This window comes from Gadus chalcogrammus, chromosome 2, assembly GCF_026213295.1.
Source record: "Gadus chalcogrammus isolate NIFS_2021 chromosome 2, NIFS_Gcha_1.0, whole genome shotgun sequence".
NCBI classification, from domain to species: Eukaryota; Metazoa; Chordata; class Actinopteri; order Gadiformes; family Gadidae; genus Gadus; species Gadus chalcogrammus.
The window spans coordinates 7,575,158-7,595,846 of NC_079413.1; the positions used below are offsets into that span (position 1 = coordinate 7,575,158).

The 20,689-nt window shown below is 46.0% G+C and overlaps 1 protein-coding gene across 1 annotated transcript; it reads left to right on the forward strand.

Moving 5' to 3' along the window:
• The first annotated feature begins 209 nt into the window (after positions 1 to 209).
• Positions 210 to 20,052, forward strand: axin1 (axin 1). Its single transcript, XM_056578617.1, has 10 exons — positions 210 to 616; positions 1,098 to 2,159; positions 5,024 to 5,164; positions 5,763 to 5,859; positions 7,730 to 7,867; positions 10,108 to 10,472; positions 11,202 to 11,357; positions 12,010 to 12,216; positions 16,202 to 16,351; positions 17,555 to 20,052. The coding sequence occupies exons 2-10, from the start codon at positions 1,177 to 1,179 to the stop codon at positions 17,679 to 17,681; spliced, it is 2,364 nt and encodes a 787-aa protein (XP_056434592.1). The 5' UTR covers positions 210 to 616; positions 1,098 to 1,176; the 3' UTR covers positions 17,682 to 20,052.
• The last annotated feature ends 637 nt before the right edge of the window (positions 20,053 to 20,689 follow it).

Below are 20,689 nucleotides of genomic sequence, written 5' to 3' on the forward strand. Positions count from 1 at the left end.
GGCTATGTCTGTACAGAGTTTGTTTCTATTACCCCTCCCCCACCCACTGGTGTTGTACTCTGTTCTAGAGGCCAAGATATGAATGTGATGTGAGGCACACTTCAAAGGAGCAGAGGGGTGTAGCTAGTACAGTACTCGTACAAAGCGAACCGATACCGCCGAACATCAAGTCCTTCAGTCGATCACGGGGTGATAACGGGTTTATAGCATCACACTGTTATTATAAGCCGGTTGCAATTTAGAAATGCATGATTGTATTGTCACGTGTGGTTCAGGTGAAGACTCCTCCGGCGCATTGATTGAGATGGTCAACAATGAGACTGATTGCATGCGTCATAGTTGTATCTTATGATGTGTAATGTATATGTAATGCAGGGATAATTTCCTTAACTCTCCGTGTGATACTTTGAAACCCGCCACGCCGAATCGCCGTAGCCAAATTACAGCGGATACCGGCGTTTTGGGAAAAACAAATCTGATGCAACGTAAACTCCGTAGCCTGTCCCTGTTTGACACAGACTGTGCATTTACCACGAATGTTATAGGATTGAAGATTGGGATTAAATAGCGTAATGTAGCCGGTTATGCAGTCAGAATCATAACTCAAATATCAAAGGTGCATTTGCGGCTCTCTATTACTTATTTTCACACGTATACTTACATGTTTCACAGTTGTGATGTATACTCCCATAACAGTCATGATGCAGTGTGACCGACTGACCGTTATATGAATGGGAAGTCTTAGTATTTAAAAATCTGAATACATTTAAGGCTGGTTAAGAAGGAGCAACATTTTATGGATGTCTTGTCAACATCAACATAACCAAATATTGCTTGTGGACAATTCATTTCTAAGTAACGGCAATAACCATCACTTTTTATTTCCCGTGAGTTATGGTTCTCAATAATAGGTCTATTGATAATGAAAACCTATATTCGGGCAAAAAACACTTTTAGGGCAAAGAAATATACTGTATTTGTTACCATAGCTTTAAGTTGTATTTATTTTATGGGAAAGTTAGTTATGTTCACTATCACATGCCTAGTATTTGCAAGATTCGTACCAAACCTTACCTCATTGCGTTCTCTCCCTGTAGGAGAATACATACTGCGGAGGCATAAGCCGAGCTCTGCATCTGGTCGTCTGGTGGTGTGGTCGCCGCGCAGACGTGGTGCATGGACGCCGCGGTCGTCGCCATGCGAGGCGTACGCGACAAGGGGGCCTACCTGGCCGTCCCGGGGGGCGGCTTCACCGAGGACGCCCCCCGACCCCCGGTCCCGGGAGAGGAAGGTGAGCTGGCGTTCGGCGAAGGAGGCCCGACGGCGGCGTCGCACGCCAACGCCAACCCCCTCCTCCTCCTCCCCTACGCCTCTAAGAGCGAGTCGTCCGTGGCCACGCCGCGGCGCCCCGACCTGGACCTGGGCTACGAGCCGGAGGGCAGCGCCTCCCCGACGCCGCCCTACGTCAAGTGGGCCGAGTCCCTCCACTCCCTGCTGGACGACCAGGAGGGCATCCACCTGTTCGCCCGCTTCCTCAAGCAGGAGGGCTGCGCCGACCTGCTGGACTTCTGGTTCGCGTGCAGCGGCTTCCGCAAGCTGGAGGCCAGCGGCGGCACCAACCAGGAGAAGAAGCTGAAGCTGGCCAAGGCCATATACCGGAAGTACGTGCTGGACGGCAACGGCATCGTGTCGCGGCGCATCAAGCCGCCCACCAAGTGCTTCATCCGGGACTGCGTGGCCAAGCTCCACGTGGACCCGGCCATGTTCGAACAGGCCCAGACCGAGATCCAGGCCACCATGGAGGAGAACGCCTACCCGCTGTTCCTCAAGTCGGACCTTTATCTGGAGTACGCGCGGACGACGGGCGAAGGCGGCGGCGGTGGCGGCGGCGGCGGCGGCGGCGAGAGCCCGAGAACCGCCGGCGCGGACCTGAGCTCCATCCCGGGGAACGCGGCGGCATCGGCGGCGGCGTCGGGGCACTACCTGCCGACGCTGGCTGAGGACGAGGAGTGGCGGGCCGAGCGGGAGTCGTCCAGGAGGAGCCGGGACGGCGGCGAGCCCGCGGCGGCGTGCATCCAGGTCACCCAGAGGCTGCTGGCGGAGACGGCGTTGCAGCGCGTGGCCAACAGCTCGAGGTTCCAGGACATTGGGGAGTACAGGTGATCCCCCCCCATCACCTTCATTCCCCTCTTCTATTGTTCTGAATCCTATTGCTCCCTCTCCTAAGGCCTGAATCTATTTTTCTACGTTATTTTAACAACAGCTTTCTTATTTGTGCCTGTGTAATTCATTCTGTGGACTTCTGGGATTATTTCCAGGTTAGTTTGATCAAATTCTATAAAATACCATAGGTTATCTACCTTGCATGACTTGCAGTGTTTCCCACAGAAATTTTGGAGACTATGGGGGGGGGGGGGAAGGGGGCTGGTATGGGGCGATTGTTGATTGTTGACGGGGTACGGGGGGTATGGAGCGATTGTTGACCGGGGGGGGGGGGGGGGGGGGGGGTATGGAGCGATTGTTGACGGGGGGGGGGGGGGGGGGGGGGGTATGGAGCGATTGTTGACGGGGGGGGGGTGGGGGGGTATGGAGCGATTGTTGACGGGGGGGGGGGGGGGGGTGTATGTCTTCAAACTTCGCCTGAGCAAAAAAAAAAAAAAAAAAAAATTTTTTTATTTTTTTTAATAATAATAATAATTCATGTGCACGCAGAGACTATGGCGGCCGAAATTAGACTATGGCGGGCCGCCATAGTCTCGTCAATGTGTGGGAAACACTGACATGCCTTTATTCAATGACTCCAATAAGAGCAAAATAATGCCAAGAGCACTCAGTAATTCATGAGCGTGCCTTGTACTTTATGTGTTATTGGTTCTAGAGACTGTAATCGATAGAAAGAAAAACAATTCAAATTCATGCCATAAATACGCTTGGCTCTAGCCACTGTTATTGATTAAAAAAAGGATTCATATTCATACCATGTACTCTGTTCTTCCCTGCGAAAGGAATTGAGCAGGTCTATTTCTGTCAGCTGTGATCTAGATAGGATTTCCGCTTGCTGATAAAAGAGTGTTAGATGTGTGTGTGAGATTGCGGTGTGTTTATTTCATAATTCATTTGGGACTTACACCTCGGCTGTTCTGAGGATCTGAGCTTCTCTGACAGGCTGGAGAGGTTCAGGCTGGATCATGACTATATAGTCTTACTTGGATCTAGGGCGGATGCGATCTGTCATCCACACATTTTGTTGTTTGTTGGTTAGTTTGCAATGTTTTGTTCTTGTACTTTCATAAATGTGCTTCATATAAACTTCTTGTTAGGTGTTCCAATAACGCTGTCAGAACAAACGCATAGTAATAAGAAGAATAACAATGATACTAACAATTAGTTCAACTACTTGTTCTGGACTTTGCTGCATCAGTACCTCTGGGCATAGGCTTCATTAAGCCTAAATGAACTATTGATTTGTAGAGAGAGCCTCAGAGTCCACTTGCTATCAGTCTTTTCCAGCTCTGGTCTGTCTGTAGTTGCATTGCTTTTTCTGGATGGCTCTATAAAAAAACCAAAACAACCTTTCCGGTCAAGTGCTGCATCTTAGATCTCTGAAGAGCTCCACCACAGGTGCTCCTCTCACACGTTAAATCCGGTTTTCTGGGAGACTGATACTGCTAAGTGAATAACCTTCAGACCAGCCTCTGCCACACCACTCCCTGTGTGATGCTTGTGCTGCTGAATCCATAAGCATCCTCCTGGGCCAAGCGGGTGTCTTGTGAGCACTACCTTCTCTTTGAGATTAATAACTCTGTTTACTTTGGGGATACACAGAGAAAATAAAACTATGAAAACGATAGAAAAACTTGAATTCCTCATGTTTGTTTTTTGTGATATTACATCAATATGGTAAATGTTTTTAGGCAGGATCATGTTTGATGATGTGGTAATTGTCGGGATTGATTTTATTAATCTATTTTGTCCGAGATTGTATGTAAAGAAACAACAAAATGGAGAGGCATTATTTAATATCAGCTTTCTGGAAAACTAGCCAAAATAAGGGGCATGAGATGCCAATTCTCAGTTACTTTACTTTCCATAACGTCTGTTAATGCTGCTGATCGGTCTCAACGTAGGTCAATCCAATTTGTCCGGCAGCGTGTTTACCGTCAGACATTCTCTGTGTTGCTGTTGTATTTCTCTATGCTACTATTGTATTTGGATAGTGACTGTTTTATTGTCAGAAAATGAAGGCACATGGCTGCAAGTGCAACTAGAGGTCATTTTCTGCTACACATTTCCAACAATGGATTCAAAATGGTCAAGGTTGGGTCATCGATTTGAAGCAGTTAAGTTAACTCAAGCTTGCACACTGTAGCCTTTCACTTCGGTGTCTATAGACTGAAACCAATGCAACCATGGCTGCTCTTTTCCAGGTTTCTCCAGTTTTTCTCAGGATTAATTTGGTCTGTAGAGCATAACAATGAGAAGTTTCACTGTCTACTGCAGTGCAAAAGTAAGACCTACAGGCTTAAATTACATGCTGCAAGTTTAAGTTTAAGATTAAGTTAGATTTAAGGGGTTGTTGTGGAGACGGTCAGGGCACTTGGAAAAGCAACACGTTAAGTCAATAAGAGTCAATCAGTGAATCGACCCTCTTGTAAACCAGCTGTCGGGTACTCAATTACAATGAATTGGCCCATAATTGATTATCTATCACACATTGACTCCTCTTCAACCTCTGTAGGTTTGGACACTGACAGGCTTTGGACACCGATCTTTTGCTTTAGAGAAACATTTAGAATAGGCTTAGCTCTAGCTATACTTTAACCACATGTACTCCCAATAACTGAAAAAAATCTAACAATCAGCTGTCTGAATTCATTCTCATAGCTGCCTACATTCTTGAAAAGTTACAAAACGCATCGGGCGGAATTACGACAATGTCAACCCCAAACGTGTTATGAAACCTAACAACCAAGTGTAAATCTGCCTCTAATGTTTTTGTTTACTGTTTGTGGTTCTCCTCCAGACGCGCAGCATGGCCAGAGCCCGCCTTGCCGTACTACGTCAACAGCGGCTACGCCATGGCCCCCGCCGCCAGCGCCAACGACAGCGAGCAGCAGAGCATGTCCAGCGACGCAGACACCATTTCCCTCACCGATAGCAGTCTGTGAGTGTTCTCCTCACACGCACGCGTGCGCCCACTTACAGGTGCTATACAGAGGTTAATGGCATCCATCGCTGCTCGCTCCTCAACCTTTTATTTCACCCCCCCTCAGAGGAGTTTTACAAAGCTGTAAGCGAGAATTCATGTCGCGGAAAATGAGCGGAGGCGCCATCAGAGTGTCTACCTCCTCCCGTTCTCCTCTGCCGCGTCGCGCTTTGAAACACTGAACCCATTAGTGGCGGTTAGCAGTTGTCTTCTGTTGCTAGTTATGGGCCATTATATTGTAGCAACTCCTGACTCCTGAACAGGAGATTCTGACACTAGAACGGGAACACTCAACGCTCCGATTATCATGAATGCTGTTGTTATGGATTCAATATCAAACGGTTCCTCCTTTATAGATTGAACCTGAAGGATCTTGGCTTCTATGTATTCATTCATAGCAATGAAAATGCTCTGAACTAGTGATTGAATGTATGTTACTCGCACCTCCGTTGCAATTACTGGCAATGTTTATTTCCAACGCACGTCTCACGGAAAATGTCATTTTTTCTTCCTCTGGTTGTTTGTTTGTTTGTTTGTTGCTGTTTTTTTATTCCAGAGACGGGGTTCCACCCTACCGAAACCGCAAGCAGCATCGGCGCGAGATGCACGAGAGCGCCAAAGCAAACGGGAGAGTGCCTTTACCTCATATTCCAGTGAGTTATTTCGGAGGTTCAATCCCTTTCCCTCTCTCTAAACCTCACCCGCCCAACCCTCTGTCTCACTCACACACACACACACACACACACACACACACACACACACACACACACACACACACACACACACACACACACACACACACACACACACACACACACACACACACACACACACACACACAAAAACACACACACACACACACACACACACACACACACACACACACACACACCCACACACACACACACACACACACACACACACACACACACACACGCGCACGCACGTCTCTCATTCTGCACCACCTGCACCATCACCACCGCCGCCACCATTGAAGAGCATGCTCATAGGTGTAAGCTCTTGGGTGAAGCAGCGGAGCTGTGATGGATGTAAGAATAGCTGCTGCTGCTGGCGTAAGAGAGGGCTGTCAGGAGTGTTACCTCTGTTAAGCTGTGTGTACCCAGCGCACTTGGAAGTGGGGACTCAGTAGCTCTGCTGTTCCGCTCCAAATGTTCTTATTTTATCCTGTTCAATTTTTTTTTATCCTTTTCTTATAATTTTCCTTTTTCCTCTTCTTCTTCCCTCTTCCCCACGGTAAGGGAACAGTAGCTTTAATTAGTCCCGGGAGTGAACCGTTTTTTCTTCTACCCGATTAGGATGCGCAGCGCATCGGCTGCCTATCGGAGAGCACGCGTCCCTCGCATGACCCCAGCGCTTCCTTTGGATCTGAATAAAAACCACCTCAATACCTATCACATCTAATGAGTTTGATCCGCTGGGTTTGAAAACGCATGTAATCGGCAATCGGTGGTTATGATATTTCTGGTTTATAATTCATGATTTATTATCATCCGGTTTCCGTTGGGTTTGGAAGGTTTGTAACTCTTGGTATTTTATAACTATTCACAAATCAGTACAATAACCGATCAAATATCTCAGTAGGCACATGCATCACGACACAGAGGCACATTTGAATAAGAACAATGTACAAACAGAGCATCGACCCATTCTTGGACATTTTCAGTCGTCGGCGAGGTCATTCCATGAGACGCAGGCCACTGGCCAATCTCCATCGCTTGCAGAGGTTGCGTCCCAGGGTGCAAAGGGCGACCCAGTCGCGTGGCTTGTCGTGCATTGAGCGACCGCCTCCACAAGCAGAATAAGACTGGAGGTTCAACCTTAAGAAGGTTAAACCTGGCAGATGAGCCCGACATGGCGCCCACACACCCACCCAGGGGGCTGACCTCAGTGAGAGGGATGAAGTGGCCTCCTCGCCTTGCATATGAACCGTGAACGGTTAGCCGGCCGCTCAGCAAAGGTCAACCGTTGTTTATTCTTGACTGATGAAAGCAGATTTCTGGATCACACTCAAGAACAACCGGCACTTTAGCTTGGTAGTAGACGCACGCGATGGGACTAAGTAGGATGAAGTAGCTATGTGCTATGCAGCTGTATGAAGTCATTAGTCAGAGGCGGTGGGATATATTTGTCACAAATTGTGCATCGTGCATATCACAATGTGTGATATATTACTATATTCTGTGTTCAGTAAAGAACAGAATTACCATTACAATTGCAATTTTTCTTTTATTCGTTTCACACCTTCTGGCGGATGTGCCTGGGTAGGGGCCTGGCTCTGGGTGCTACACACTGCTACTGGATGGGGTGTCACACACACACACACACACACACACACACACACACACACACACACACACACACACACACACACCCTCACGATGTCGAAGGCTTTGGGGTGGTCTCGAAATTGCGCAACAAAAATGAAACGAGCCGTTGTCATCCTTAACCGTGCCATCGGTCCGACAACAAGCCGACGGTGTGTCGTTTGGCTCCCCCCTGCAGCGCACACATCGGATACCAAAGGACATCCACGTGGAGCCGGGCCGGTTTGCGGCGGACCTCATCAGCAGGCTGGAGGCGGTGCAGCGGGAGCGGGAGGCCCAGGAGCGCCTGGAGGAGCGGCTCAGGAGAGTACGGCTGGTAAGGAGCGGGCGCCGCTTCATTTCCCCAGAGGCTCTCGGCCCATCTCCGAGAAATCAGAGCGCTTTCACTCGACTTCTAGCTGCTGGTATTTTGAGTGAATGTTTGTGTGTGTCTGTGTGTGTGTGTGTGTGTGTGTGTGTGTGTGTGTGTGTGTGTGTGTGTGCGTGTGCGTGTGCGTGTGCGTGCGCGTGCGTGTGTGTGTGTCAGGGAGCCGACCACTCAATGCGATGTGGTGGTGCAGTCTTGTTTTTTCTGCTCTGCAGGAAATCTGATGGATAACAGTAGCCAATATGTTGTAGAAATCTGGGTTCATGTGCGTTTCCTTACACTGCATGGGGGCCCAGTGGGAATGCCTTGTTGATGTCATGATGCATTATTGATGAACCGCAAACTGTTGGACTCCAAACAAGTGTCTACCATGAGATGACAGGGGGGAAAAAAGGCTGAATTGGTTAAAGCAGCTCCCAGCAAGCACTAGAAAATAGTGGACCCGGCCGGAACTTTTGTTTTCTTTTGGATCGGCCAGCCATTCTTCAATGTATACAAGGTAGACGGATGGACCTACAACGACATGCAGTGTATCCAAATATACTGCATGTCAGTGCATCGATCTGATCTTTTCATTTGAAGGTTGTGTTACACCACTACTGTACGAAAATTGGAGCCAACCCAGCGTTCTCCCAGAACTACAATCCAATCATTCTCAAGGACTCAGGGTCACTTAACCACAGTTAAAAACCAGTGCGTGTCCTGATTATAAGTTTTCCTCTCATGCTGCCAACAACTCACTCAGCAATTACCACAGGGACCCAAATGTATTACAATGAAATAATGAATAACACACAAAAAAAACACAATGAACCCTTTGGCTATGAAGTCCTTCATCGTTGTGTTTTAGTTCTGCCAACGACTGCTTCATCTCTGGAATTAGACCCTCTCTCTCAGTGTTTTGTTAGCCTAATGTACTCCACTGCCTTTTTGATCTCGATTGGACCGCCATTAAATGTTTTTTGTGTGTTTTGAACCAAAATGGAAATGTGCCTCAGTAGTCAACCCCAAAGCAGAGATTTTCAGAGCCGTTGGCATCCAGCCTCAGATGCTACAACTACAGGCAAAAGAAAATCGAACACAAGTTGTAATTTACATATCTTAGAAACGGATCAAGTGCATGAACTTTGCTGAGATTCTCTTTTTCCTTCAAATCAATGATTTTCTTTTCTGGCCGAGTGGCTCGTGTGCATCCGGCACAATCATTAGTAAACTCATATCTGGTGGTTTGCCAGCAGCCCTTGTCTAAATTTAATCCAATTTTGTTTAAAAAAATTGAATTAAGCATGAAATCCATTATCGCCATTGGTCTTTGAAGTGAATGTGTAACTCAAAAGTCAAAACCCACTTATTCTTCAGTCCCTGTTATCTTGACGTCTCCAACAAGAAGTCAAACAGATGGATATAGCAGAATGGCAATCGCTTAAGGAGTGCAGAATGATTTAAAGTCCTACACTATCGTGTTGGTTTCACGTGGACTTTGGTAAATGTGCCATTCTGTCGGGACAATCATAATATTTATATTGAAATCTCTTCAGATCGTCTATCATATTCCCAAGAAGCAGGCAGCTCGACTCTTTGTCATAACCCTTCTTGCTTGTTTTTAACCACCTGTTAGTTCCACTCTCCCAAACACTGGCCTCGTGCAGATGTGATTCATTTTTCAGTGTCGGTGTTAACAGGCAGTATTATTAATAATTACGGGTGAATGAATTTCAATATTGGCCCTGATGTGCCGTATTGCAACGGGGAAGTGGGGGCCCTGTTTATCATCCTCTTCTCACATCCTCTGTGTGCATGAGTAAAAATAAAACTCACATCTTATTAATTAAAATAGTTTCACCTCCAAATTCCCAAACATCCAATTGCGGATGGCACGAACAATGGCGGACGGCACGAACAGGGGGTGAAAATCGGACATCTGCAGGCTACAGTGATTATAACATTGAATATCGCAGCATTGTTTGGTGGCATTTGTCTTAATAGAAGGCCTAAAATAAGTAGAAAAAAGGGTTTATAATTACTTCTGTGGTCATGAGTTAAAAAAAAGTAATTTTAATTTTCTATAGCAAAGTCTTTCAGAAAAACGTTGTTATAAAGGTTTCAAAATTATTTGTTTTGACAAATATCCAAATATCTTTCCGTTTATAAAGAAAGACTCTTTCGTTGTTATTTTTATTATCGTCTAGGAGGACGACGACCTCGAAAGCCACGCCGCACCACCGGCCAATCACAGGCCGGGGGCGGGAGCCCACTGCCAGCAGCCACCGCCACCGCACGGCCACGCCCACTACGCCCTCCTGCTGGGCGACGCCCACGAGGAGAACCCCGAGAGCATCCTGGACGACCACGTGCAGCGGGTCATGCGGACCCCCGGGGGCCAGACCCCCGGCACGGGGCGGCACTCCCCCGTCCAGTCCCGCTCGCCGGACGGCCTCTCCTCCGCTGGGAGACACGCCCCCAAGGGGGACGGCGGCGTGGACCTCTACGCCTCCAAGAGCCGCAACTACGCCGACGGCATGAGCACCGTCTCCGTGGACCCCGGGGGCCACAGGTGGGCCGCGAGCGTCACTCTGCTTTAGGCTCATGGATGGATGGATGGATGGATGGATGGATGGATGGATGGATGGATGGATGGATGGATGGATGGATGGATGGATGGATGGATGGATGGATGGATGGATGGATGGATGGATGGATGGATGGATGGATGGATTGTCAAAGACAGACAAAGGGACGGATAGGTAGAAAGATAGACTGATAGACAGACAGACAGACAGACAGACAGAGAGAGTGATAGACAGTTAGATAGACAGACGGACAGACAGACAGAGAGAGATATAGATAGACAGACAGACAGACAGACAGACAGACAGACAGACAGACAGACAGACAGACAGACAGACAGACAGACAGACAGACAGACAGACAGACAGACAGACAGACAGACAGACAGACAGACAGAGAAATAGATATATAGTTAGATAGAAAGATAGATAGACAGATATATATATAGATAAATCGAGGCAAATAGATAGATACATACTGTAGATTGACCGACAGACAGCACTCTTACACATTCATCCTTGCTCAGGGGAAATAAGGTGTACGAGATCAATACTGGGAGAGAAATGGAATGTTTAACACGCATTCCTTGTTCTAAATGCACCAAAAAGAAAGATTTGATAAACATGAGACAATACCAATGAATCGTATCGATGGATAGATGTTCTTCCCCCATCAACATGTTCTTAAGTGAGTTTCTTTTGGTCACTTGTTTTAGCACGAAAGGCTCAGCGGCGTTGTGCAAGCGGGCGTTGAAGAAGCCAGAGGACGTCCCACTGGGACCCCCGGAGGAGCTGGAGCGGAACCACAAGATCCTGCTGTGGATGATGGAGGGAGAGAAGGAGTCAGGCCGGCACAAGAGGAGCCCCTACGGGTGAGTGACAGCCGCAGAGAGAGAGAGAGAGAGAGAGAGAGAGAGAGAGAGAGAGAGAGAGAGAGAGAGAGAGAGAGAGAGAGAGAAGAGAGGAGAGAGAGATGAGAGAGAGGAGAGAGAGGAGAGAGAGAGAGAGAGAGAGGAGAGAGAGAGAGAGAGAGAGATGAGAGAGAGAGAGAGAGAGAGAGAGAGAGAGAGAGATGAGAGAGATGAGAGAGAGAGAGAGAGAGAGAGAGAGAGAGAGAGAGAGAGAGAGAGAGAGAGAGATGGCATGAGTTTGTTAGTGAGTGAGAGACAGAGAAAGTCAGTTAGAGAGTGAGTTTGTCAGAGAGCTAGAGAAGAGAGAATGATGGGGTTTCTTATTTTGGAAGTGTTATTTTTGTCGTCTTTCTATTTTCCATGAAAAGCCCAATCAACCAAAGGCACACAACAAATGCACGATAAACTAATATTTGCCAGCATACGAGCGAAAAATAAATAAATACATAATTTGAATCTTGAGTGGTGAGGTTTCTGCTGTTTTCCATTAAGTGTGAACGAACACACACACACACACACACACACACACACACACACACACACACACACACACACACACACACACACACACACACACTGCAGGAAGGACAAACAAACGACGTTGTGTTCCCAGAAGCGCCGCAGGGAACAACAACAACAACGGCGGCGGCACCGGCGCGGCCGTCGGCAGCGCGCGGCCGTCCCACCCCTTCATCCAGGACCCCACCATGCCCCCCAACCTGGCGCCCAACCCCCTGACCCAGCTGGAGGAGGTGCGCCGGCGGCTCGAGGAGGAGAGCGTCAGGGGCGGAGCCACGGCCGCCGCCCAGCCCAAGCAGAGGTGAGGAGGGCGGGGAGACCCCGGTGAGACTGGTCTCACCGGTGGTCACTCCATTCTTGTTTTCCATTCAATGGTTCATCCCTATGACGACGCAACCGGGAGTCATCGAATCGCCAAGCCAACGCACTGTTGAGGTATTAGTCATGGTCCCACGTTGTCACAACGCAGACGATGTGGTCGTTGCTTCGACGCAGTCGTGAACCTGTTTTGGTTCTGCGTCGGGTTTTAGCGAGCGGACCAATCACAGCCCTTGCTGCTGCGTCGCCTCGACACACATTTTTGGGAGACGCACGTCAGGCCCTTGCGGTGGACGCAAGGAGGGTCCGCAAGGACGTAAAGGGTCCGTAAACCCCCTTGCGTTGCGTCGATGTGGAACCATAACTAAGCTTTGAGAGCTAAGTGGTTGCTAGATGAGGTGATGAGCTGTTTGTCAATACTGTAATACCGGCGTCTCTTTGGCTCCGTTCACACTGCAAACTGGAGTGCTCAATTAAGATTTATTGCTTGGAATTGTTTTTTTCTGTTTGGCTGTTTGCGTTATATTTTAAATGTGGCCAATATCAGAGGCTGGTGGTAACTGCTCACAGTCGGAACCGACCTGCATGCGCAAAAGAAACAATAACAAAGACGTACGGCTCTTTGTGGAGCGATGGCTGCAACTTCTGTACTGAAAAGCGTGTGTGTGTGGGCGCAGAGTTGGAGATGAGAGCACTGGGATCATTGTGTGGAAGGCTTCAATAGAGCAGCAACTTCAGGATGTCAAGGGCTACTTTAAACAACATCAGTACTGTGAAGGACTACTACTACTGTCTGTTCCCCTCCATCGCAGCTGTGCTCCAAGTTCATTTTCCCCAGGCGACTCCTACCAGTGCAGTGAAATAAAGTTGCATGAATTCTGATACGACTGTTCAGGCATTGACAGGTTGGATTGCTAAAAATCTGACCTGGTTCTTAACCTTTGGACCACAAATGAAGGTTTCCCTTCAGATCCCTTGTGATTTGTGCTGTACACATTTTTTTGAAAGAAATGTAATCTTTGTCACATATGATGAAACCACCTTTGGGTTCGGGACACTTTTGGGATGCAGTGTGAACAATGAGTAAGACCATTCTCCCTTGGATTATATACCGAGCCACTCTCCCATTGGTCGGGTCCTGCTGTCGGTCACATACTGTCCACCCTCGTGTCGGAGGCGGGATCAGAGCAGCGTGAGGCGTGTTGGGCGCGGTGCTGCCGGTGGGGTTAGACGGGGGCTGTGTCTAACCAGCGGGGTCTGCGGTCCCCCCCAGGTATGTGATGGAGGTGATCCAGAGGGGCCGAACGGCCGTCAGGCCGGCCCTGTTCCCGCCGCTGGACCAGGTGCCCGCCGTCTCTGACTGCAGTCCCTCCGAGCCTGAGTACGTCCCCTTGCTCGCCTCCTCCCCCGTACCCCACCCCCCGATTCCACCGCCCACCCTGGTTCCTTACGTCATTGGTCACCTAGGACGCCCCCGTCATAGCCGACATGACCACCGCCCATGAGATCACATGATCAATCCGTTTGGCGTGGATCACATGACCACCGTTGTGTCATGGATCGCATGACCCATGCCCCCCAAACCCTGTGTCATAGATCACATGACCCCCACCCCCACCCTGTGTCATAGATCACATGACCCCCACCCCCACCCTGTGTCATAGATCACATGACCCCCACCCCCACCCTGTGTCATAGATCACATGACCCCCACCCCCACCCTGTGTCATAGATCACATGACCCCCACCCCGTGTCATAGATCACATGACCCCCACCCCCCACCCTGTGTCATAGATCACACGACCCCCACCCCCCACCCCGTGTCGTAGATCACATGAACCCTATCCCCAACCCAATGTCATAGATCACATGACCACCCCCAATATCATTGGTCACATGACCCCCCCCCCCATGCCGTAGTTCATAGCTCCCACCTCTCTCAGCCGCCTGCGCTGTCTTTAGCTTGACCTTGTGGTTTGTCCAAAGACCCTGAAAGTAATCCTTGATGGGTGATCCCAGCAGCTCATTCACTCGACTGTAGTTTGGGGCTGCTTCATGTGCTAGTGGTTTGATTACTTTTCTTATGACTTTCGGTAATGTGTGGACCCTTCACACAATTGAAAGCAATTTCCTAAAAGCCGTTCACTGCAATGCAATGTGTATGCACTCTACGCTTAATCAGGAGAACCCTGTTCCTGCTGAATATAAACGACCATGTTGATGAAGCAGGATGCATTTCCCATGTGGAAGGGAAGAGGCAGCAGTGGTAAAAAGAATTAACAATGATATTTTTTTTGTTTTCTGAACTATATCATATTGATGTTTTATATACAGTATATATTATATCATAACAGTGAAGAGAGACGTGGGAGTTGGACAAAGGGCAGGAGAGAGGCCTTGAAGGATCACTGGTCAGAATGTAACCCGGGTCGCTTCGAGGCGCATCGCCCACATGGTTTTAATGCACTAGCGGGGGGCAGATAAAAATGTGGATATTTCAACATTTACAGATGAAGATGTCTGACCTGCTCACTGTCGTCACCGCGTCGTATCGTGTGGGTTACACTGGACTGTTTCCCTCTGAACGGGAGCTGGGCTCGTGGTAAACACATCACGATGTGCCCCGTGTTTACTGAATAACCACTGCATTGCATTCAAGCAGAGGCCATTAAGGCGCATGTTTGTAGATAATTATGTACTCAACTGGACTCACTGTGTTATTAGATGGCGGTAACAGCAAGTCAATTAAAAAACATATTCACAACCTTGGATAGCTGGGCTATGTATTCTCTGATCGTTCATACAAATATTAAAAGGAGCTCAATTCGCACAAGGACAGCTTCTCATTTTGTACCAGCAGCTCGGAATGGCTGAGATCGATTCGTTTCTGACCCCTTGACTCATGTATGCAAACTGTTGGCAGGTAGATAAAATCAATTTTTCTTTCATGTTGGATCAAACCACACAATTCTTAGAATTCATCTTCAGGGCTGATTTCTTACGTTCTGCTTGCAACAATGGCACTAGAAAGCCTTTTAATTGTCGTGCACAAATTAACAAATTTGATCTAAGTGTATTCACTGCAGTAGCTGTGCAACACTGTTGTTATCAGTTACATTTTTGCACCAAAGAAATGTGTCAAACAACCATAACAACTGGACTGATTTGAATCAAACAACAAAGCCTGCCATAGCTTGCCACACTAAGCCTATACATTGAGCTATCACGGAATGTCAAAATACACAGTTTGAGTGACCTTTCAATCCCATTAGCACCGACTGTACTGTGTGAAGCAAACAGCGGCATCGGGTTCAATCTAGAGGCAGTCTATCAGATGTTATCGTTAATTGTTCCCAGGTCCTCGGGGGGCTTCCTGTCATCTGTGGGTCGGGCTATGGGGAAATTATATGTTGGGAAATAAATATTCGGTTAGACACGCATAATGCATTTCAATAACGGATGCTTCAGTCATGCATGCGGCTTCGGTTGTAGCCGTTATCGCTTTCTGTGGGTGGTCGTCGGTGATGCTTTCCCCGATATTGTGTTTTATTGTCCTATTTTATGCTCGTAATAACACAGATGCTCTGTTACTTACTGTGCCGTGACTCAGAGAGGGAGAGAGAGAGACGAAGACCGAGAGAGAGATGGAGAGATGGAGGAGAAGAGAGGAGTGAAGAGAGAGGGAGGGAGAGAGAGAGAGAGAGGAAGAGGGAGAGGCCTGTCTGATAATAATAATGGTGCTCCCTACATTGAAACAAGCTCTGTGAGGTGATACTGAGAAGTCACACCAGAGGGTTAATTGGACTTGTCATATTGCAGCTGGATGCATACATCTATTTATAGTTTCTATTTTATCAACCCATCTATCCATCTATCTTATCTATACTTCTCTATCTGTCTTATAGACAGAAAAATATCGCCACACATTTATCCCATGTTTTACGGTATTTGTCGTACTTTCTTCCAGACACAAAGCGGCGAGGAGGCAGCCGAGCGAGAACACCACGGTGGCCTACTACTTCTGTGGAGAACCCATCCCCTACCGGACGTCCGTGAAGGGCCGGGTGGTCACCCTGGGTCAGTTCAAGGAGCTGCTCACCAAGAGAGGCAGCTACAGGTACAAACTGCAGAGTATGTGTGTGTGTCTCTTATGCCTCGTTTCCACCGAGTCGTGTGTTACGGTTCTGTGCGGTACGGTGCGGCACGCTAGCTTATATCAGCGAAAAGCGGGGCAGGGTCCCAAAATAAGCGTGCTGAGCCGTACCTATTTTTCGGCCATCGGGCTTAAACCCCGCCCTACCATAAGGGTACTGCCGGCGGGGGAAACGCGAGCCGGATTTAGCGTAAACCGAGCTGTCCCGCTCCGAGCCGCACCGACCGTACTGTACCGAACCGTACTGTACCGAACCGTACTGTACCGAACCGTACTGTACCGAACCGTACCTCGGTGGAAACAAGGCATTCATCTCTTCTTTCTGAGAGTGCCCGTATCCGGGCCCCACCCCTCACCCCAAGAGCAATAATGTGAGAAAGCAAATCCCTAAATCCATACGATTCTCCACTTTTACTCCATCATAACCATTGTTGGCTAAATTCAACGCCAACCCAAAACAGACTTATAAGCATGCAAAACCTGTGCTTTATTATGTATTTATCGCCATATTTTTCAGGTCAAAATATCTACACAAACCATGTATCATAAGAACTCTAATTATGGTATATGAAGGATGATAAATTTGCGATGCTTAGACTTGATATCATTCAATTATATTAGCCCTGACCTTTCAATAGAGGGGCCAAATTAAAAAATTGAACAATCGGCCCTCGACATATCCACCGGTTTGTGTCACATCAAATTTATATTTTCATTTTTGTGTTGGTTTGCCTGTGATAAATTGTTTTTATTTGGACACAGCTTAAACAGACCTCTACCAAAACCTCTCTATCTTCGCTCTACTTAACTTTATTAAGATCAGATCTTGACCCAGGTGTCACAGGTACAGGGCGACCAACTGATAATGCACTCTAAAACATGACATTTATTTCTGGCAAAGTCTTCAGACGAATTAAGTCTTCAATTCATGCTGTGTTTTAGCTTGTCACACTCTGACCCAGTAGCATCCACGTTGTTGAGAGCATCAGTTTCTTTGATTAATGTGAACATTTAAAATGCAAATTACATGTGTGACGTGATTGCTAAAATATGTGATGCTAAAATCTCCTTCAAATTCAGAAACACAGTGAGATAAATGATTATGTACTCCACAAAGACGCAAATCGAAATAAACGGAGATAACTTTCTTTCCTTTTTTTTCTCCAGGTTTTATTTCAAGAAGTTAAGCGACGAGTTTGATTGCGGGGTGGTTTTCGAGGAAGTGCGTGAAGATCACGCCGTTTTGCCCATCTTCGAAGAGAAGATTATCGGTAAAGTTGAAAAGATCGACTGAGTCCGAATCAAGACGTACAGTGTACGTTTCTGATGGAACGAGCGAGAAGTTGGATGGGAGAGAGAAAGTGTTTTTTAGAGTGAGGGGTGCAGGAAAGTGGGAATGAAACAGATAAGATAAGAACAAGCTGCTAGTGGTTCGTAGGGGCTACTAGTGGGATTGAATCAAGGGGTCCTTAATGCTGAGTGCAGCAGCAAGTGGTACAAGAGGAAAGGGCTGAATTAAAAAATCAAGGTATTCTCGTTATTGCATAGAGAGATGTAGCATCATATTGATATGCTAGTGGAGCAGAGAACGAAAAACTGCTACTAAGGCTACATATTTTTATATGGTCAACTGGAAGGTATCCTTTCTAAAGTAAACGCACTTGTAATTTTTCTTTTTATATGTATTGGTACCAGATCTGTACAGTGTCTGTTTTAAAAAAGAAGGAATAACAAAGTTTTATATATTTAAGTATTTAAGAAGAAAGCTGTAATTTTCAGTGATTTGGAAGCATGGGGTACAGTGCCTGTAGAACAAATACAGGGTCTCCAACATTGCTGATTGAACATGCCTTGCAACAGCCAGCTCTTATCGATTTGCTCTTAAAATGCATTTAACATTCAGAGCACCCACCGAGTGATATTTCATTAGGCTGCACTTTCAGTGTTTGTTAACCTGACCCCCCGGGCCAAGTAAAAATTTGCACTGTATTTGCAAAAATCAATCTTCCGAATGAACCGGGAACACCGTAGTCTCTATCTTTCTCTATTCAAGCCATTTAAAGGCTTTTCCTTTTTTTGTCGGTGACATGTATAAGCAAATCCATCAGATCTATTTTGGCATGCACTTTGATAGATTTTTTACCTGCAACACCTACTGTAGAATGTAATCTAGCCGGAAAAAAAGCTGTAGTTTCTAAAACTGTGGACGGAAAATTACAAGCGAATGTATACATTTGTATAAATGTCCTTTGTATTTTGGCAGTAAAAAAAAAGCCTGATTGGAATTTGTTTTATGTTTCATCACCTACATTAGTTCAACATTGTAAGGGTTAAGCTCATAAGAGCACATAAAGAAGTACCGTACAATCAGACATGATAAGGCCTTTCCCCTGAAATTAAAACAAAGGATTTCTCATTGCAATAAAGTAATACATTTTGGTGGACAGGTCTAGATTACTAATGACGGATGAGAGGTGGTGAGAGGAAATGCGGGGGTTTGGTTATTTTCAATGTAGTATTATTTGGTTGCATGCAAGAAAAGCCAGCCTTGATTTGAAAAAGAATGGGGGCACTTTGATGCCCTGAATATGCCTGCGGTTTTTAGGAGTCCGTTGAGGGAGATTCACACGTGTTATGCATTATCGTTGTCAATATCTTTATCATTGTTGCTCGCTGGCAAGAATCAAGGGATTTCGATGTAATACTTGCATTCTCATCATTTTTACCATTGTGACGGATGGTTTATGATGTCATAGAGCCTAGGAGTCACTATAGGAAGCGTTTAAAAAATATATTTTAAAAATAATATCACATTTCATAAAAGCACATAGTGCAGCATTGAAATACCATTAATGTACACAATCCTTTTTTATGGGGTTGCTCCAAATAGACGTAGTATTTGTTTGAATCCATATGTGATCTATGTATTTTCTTTGTCATACAGTAAATATTATGTGTTGAAGAACCTATGTACATGTTGGTCTTCCTCTGACATTATAAGCTTGGTTATGTTGTTTGTTCATACGTCTAGGGGAAATCCTAGGTTATTGCACACTATGGCGGACAAAAACAGAATCCCAAAGGGCCACAATTTCATTCAAGTATTTTTCACATCTGTTCTACAGAAACCTAGCCAGGTGGCATCGTGTTTTCATGCCATGGCATTTCAGAGCAGAGGACCTTAAATCCAAGTGCTGTATTGTTTCATGTTTTTTCGCAAGATGTCTAACGTAAGGGGTATCTCCTTCCTTAGGGGATTGTTTGTTTTGAATATTTATTACACATTTTTAACCGGAATATTTTTACACATACGGTGTTTTATGTCTCATAAAGCGATCATGATGATCATCCTCGGTGCACACAACTAAATGTATTGTTGAATTAATCTTCTTGTTTGTGTTCTTTGTGTTCCAGAGGGTTTGAGAATTTAATGAGCAACTGTGAAAGCTTCCCTCCATCTAAGCCCCCTCCTTTCTAAAAAAGCAATGTTATGTATATAATTAACATCAGTGCCTTCATTTTGATCTTTATGGTGTCTATGTGATTTTTTCAACCAGGAAATAGCTTTATATTTTTATTTTGACATTGGTCACACTGCAGTTTTCTATGTATATATGTATCATTTTCAAATGTCATAAGCCACCAGCCCAATAAAACACATTCACTACCCTGTAAAGGCTTCCTTTCTCATGTGTTCTGCTTCTCATTCAAGACACGTTTCTAAAAAAGCCAAAGAATTAAGGTGAATTCCATTAAGGAGCAGGTATAAGAGTTACCGTGCTCAAGAATACTTATACTGTATGGAAAAAAAGTAAATCTTAGTAAGATGAATCATATTTTAAATCAAGGCAATATCTATAATATATGCCGTTTTTTTGACGGACAAGATATTTCTACTTACCAGGCAGTTTTAATGTTAGAGCATTTTTCTTGTTTCAAGCTTTTTCTTCCTTAATTATCTTATTAAGATATCATAACATGTTACTGAGATTTTGGGTTGCACACTGGCATTTGTATTGATATTCCCTTCACTTGGTTACAGAACATATTGTGATTAATAATGAAGGGCTTATTATGATCTGCAGGATGACAAAGGCAACGATGGCGAATTTAATCAAATCTTATTGAGGCGTTTGATGACAAGATTGCTTTCATGTTAACTCAAATCATTTTGAAAAAAAGCTATAGGTTTATGCTACTAAGGCTTCCTATTTATCACTTCATTCATATGGAGCATAATATCTATTAATTTAGAATTTTAGTTATTTCATCAGCTCAATGGCTGTGAAATTGGTAACATTC

What these genes read in the sequence shown, in the direction of transcription:
- axin1 (XM_056578617.1), top strand. Translation starts at nt 1,177, where the DNA reads ATGGACGCCGCGGTCGTCGCCATGCGAGGCGTACGCGACAAGGGGGCC. An exon ending in TCCCTCACCGATAGCAGTCT is followed by an intron (nt 5,165 to 5,762) that starts GTGAGTGTTCTC and finishes TTTTTATTCCAG; the next exon opens with AGACGGGGTTCCACCCTACC. An exon ending in TGCCTTTACCTCATATTCCA is followed by an intron (nt 5,860 to 7,729) that starts GTGAGTTATTTC and finishes TCCCCCCTGCAG; the next exon opens with CGCACACATCGGATACCAAA.